This window comes from Ammodytes marinus (genome assembly GCF_949987685.1).
Source record: "Ammodytes marinus genome assembly, chromosome: 6".
Lineage (NCBI taxonomy): Eukaryota > Metazoa > Chordata > Actinopteri > Uranoscopiformes > Ammodytidae > Ammodytes > Ammodytes marinus.
The window spans coordinates 3,974,326-3,976,825 of NC_137235.1; the positions used below are offsets into that span (position 1 = coordinate 3,974,326).

At 43.6% G+C, this 2,500-nt stretch overlaps 1 protein-coding gene across 1 annotated transcript in view; it reads right to left on the reverse strand.

Moving 5' to 3' along the window:
- The window catches only part of slit1b (slit homolog 1b), a gene marked incomplete at both ends in the record, with an annotated part of 66,600 nt that overhangs the window by 18,246 nt on the left and 45,854 nt on the right, over positions 1–2,500 (reverse strand). The window contains 4 exons of the mRNA XM_080029889.1: positions 574–642; positions 1,245–1,383; positions 1,853–2,019; positions 2,381–2,500. The exon at positions 2,381–2,500 is cut by the window's right edge and continues 24 nt beyond it. Of these exons, the coding sequence (XP_079886015.1) occupies positions 574–642; positions 1,245–1,383; positions 1,853–2,019; positions 2,381–2,500 (495 nt within the window). The remainder of the gene's footprint in view (positions 1–573; positions 643–1,244; positions 1,384–1,852; positions 2,020–2,380) is intronic.

Consider the following 2,500-nt stretch of genomic DNA (forward strand, 5'->3'; position numbering starts at 1 on the left):
ACCATTCCAAATGTTCAGTGTCTCTCGTTTTACTCTTTATAGGCATAATGTTTGAGTAGAATGAACATTTTGATTTTATAATATAAACTACTGACAACATTTCTACCAAATTCACAATAAAAAATATTGTCATTTAGAGCATTTTCCATAAGTAATGTCGAGATGAAGATTTAAGAAAAATCCAGAGAGAGCTGAAAGACACACACACACACACAAACACACACACAAACACACACACACACACACACACACACACACACACACACACACACACACACACACACACACACACACACACACACACACAAAGATGTCAAAAGCAGTCAAAAAAATACTTAAACTTAAGTGACCACAACGACAAGTCCAAAAAGCAGATGACCGTTTCTTGTAATAAAGCAAGGGGACGAGGGTGATGTGGTTTGTGTGTGTGTGTGTGTGTTTTTGGAAGCAGTAGAAGACAAATATCCTAATCAGAGTGAGTGTGAGTGGTTGTGATAGAGTGTGATGGAGTGCGTGCAGACAGGAGGAGGGTTAGTGGAGAGCAGATAGAGAGTTGAGTGTTGAGCCTCTTACACAAGCTGCAGGTATCTGAAGGAGGCTAACTCCTTGGGAACACTGGTGAACTGGTTTCCATCCAGATAGCTGACAGGACAAGAGAGAGAGGGACAGTTAGTTTGCATCTGATTCATACACACTATTATGTCTCCAGAGAATTGAAATTGTTTTAGTTAAATTTGCATGTGACACGAAACCCTCATAACAAGAAAATCTGTGTAAACGGCCTGTTTAGTGTAAGGAAAATTGCCATTTGATCAGACTAGTTTTCTTTTTGTTGAGATGGCTTATCATTTGTACGTCATTTAACTCCAAGTTTTGAGTTCTACAAATTAAGAATTCTTAAAAGTAAAAGGTTTGCCAACTTCTATTCTTTTTTTTTCAGTTTTAACACTGTTTAATGTTTGAATGAACATTTTGATCGACTTGGTTTTGTTTGTTATCTGTATGATCAGATAATTAGTTGGCCCAACTGTTATTGTTTGAAATTCTTAGGATGTAGAAATTAAAATTCTGAAAACATTTTCATTACATATGATGACCCCTTCCGACGTGGAAAACTTGAGAAGGCATATGCGAAAAGACAAGTTTTAATGTGCCTTGCGTGCAATTAACTCAATTTATTTACTAACTTCATATGATTGAATATAATGTAATAAACAGTGCAGTGCTTGTGTTGTGAGACTCACAGCTCGGTGACGTTGCGGGGCAGTCCTTTGGGCAGACCTGCCAGGTGTTTGTTACTGCAGCGGACCACCGTGTCCATACAGGAACACTGAGAGGGACACTGAGGGCCCGGGCCACAGCTACTGTCCTCCAATACAGAGCCTGGACACACACACACGCACATGCAGGCAGGCAGGCAGGCACGCACACACACACACACACACACACACACACACACACACACACACACACACACACACATTGCATGGTTGTAAAACGTTGATAGTGTACAATGATGTGGTTCTCAAAAATCGTTTTTGTCATAGTGCTACTTTCATTTTAACTCTTTAAAAATTAAAAAGTTATTCTATGTCCTTTGAGGTGGATGCACCCCTAATTTTAATCCCGGCACACCTACAAAATTATTGTGAAAAAGGCATGAAATAATTTACCGAGAACTATGTTATAGGAGTCAAACTTGTTTGTGTTTTCATCAGTGTGTGTATGTGCGTGCATGTGCGTGCGTGCTTGTGTATGTGTGTGTGTGTGTGTGTGTGCATGTGTGTGTGCGTGCGTGTGTGTGTGTGTGTGTGTGTATGTGTGAGTGTGTGTGTGTGTGTGTGTGGGGTACCGTCTTCACAGCGGAAGTCGGGCACAGCTACGTCCTGCAGTGGGATCTCTCTGAGGAAGGCGGGGCCCTGGCAGCGAGGGTTCCCCGTCACGATGCGTCTGCTCCTCAGCCACGCACCAAACCAGGACAGGCGGCAGTCACAGGTGAAAGGGTTCGCCAGCAGGTTACTGAGGGCCACAGGGGAGGTAAGGGTAAGAGACAAAGACAGTGTGTGTGTGTGTGTGTGTGTGTGTGTGTGTGTGTGTGTGTGTGTGTGTGTGTGTGTGTGTGTGTGTGTGTGTGTGTGTGTGTGTGTGTGTGTGTGTGTGTGTGTGTGTGTGTGTGTGTGTGTGTGTGTCTGTACTTCAACAACTATTTTTGTGAGAACCAATTTGAGTTTAAGACCTTAAGAGTGAGGAAATTTTTGCAAGTTAGTGAGTGAGTGAGTGAGCGAGCGAGCGTTCGTGCGTGCGTGCGTGAGTAAGTGAGTGAGTTAGTGTGTGTCTGTCTGTGTGTGTGTGTGTGTGTGTGTGTGTGTGTGTCCCTCACAGTGTGGAGAGGTTGGGCAGAGTGTCGAAGGCCCCTGGCAGGATGGTGCTCAGCTGGTTGTCATAGAGAGAGAGCAGACGCACGTTGGTCAGACCTGTGAAGCTGCCGTTGTAGATACAG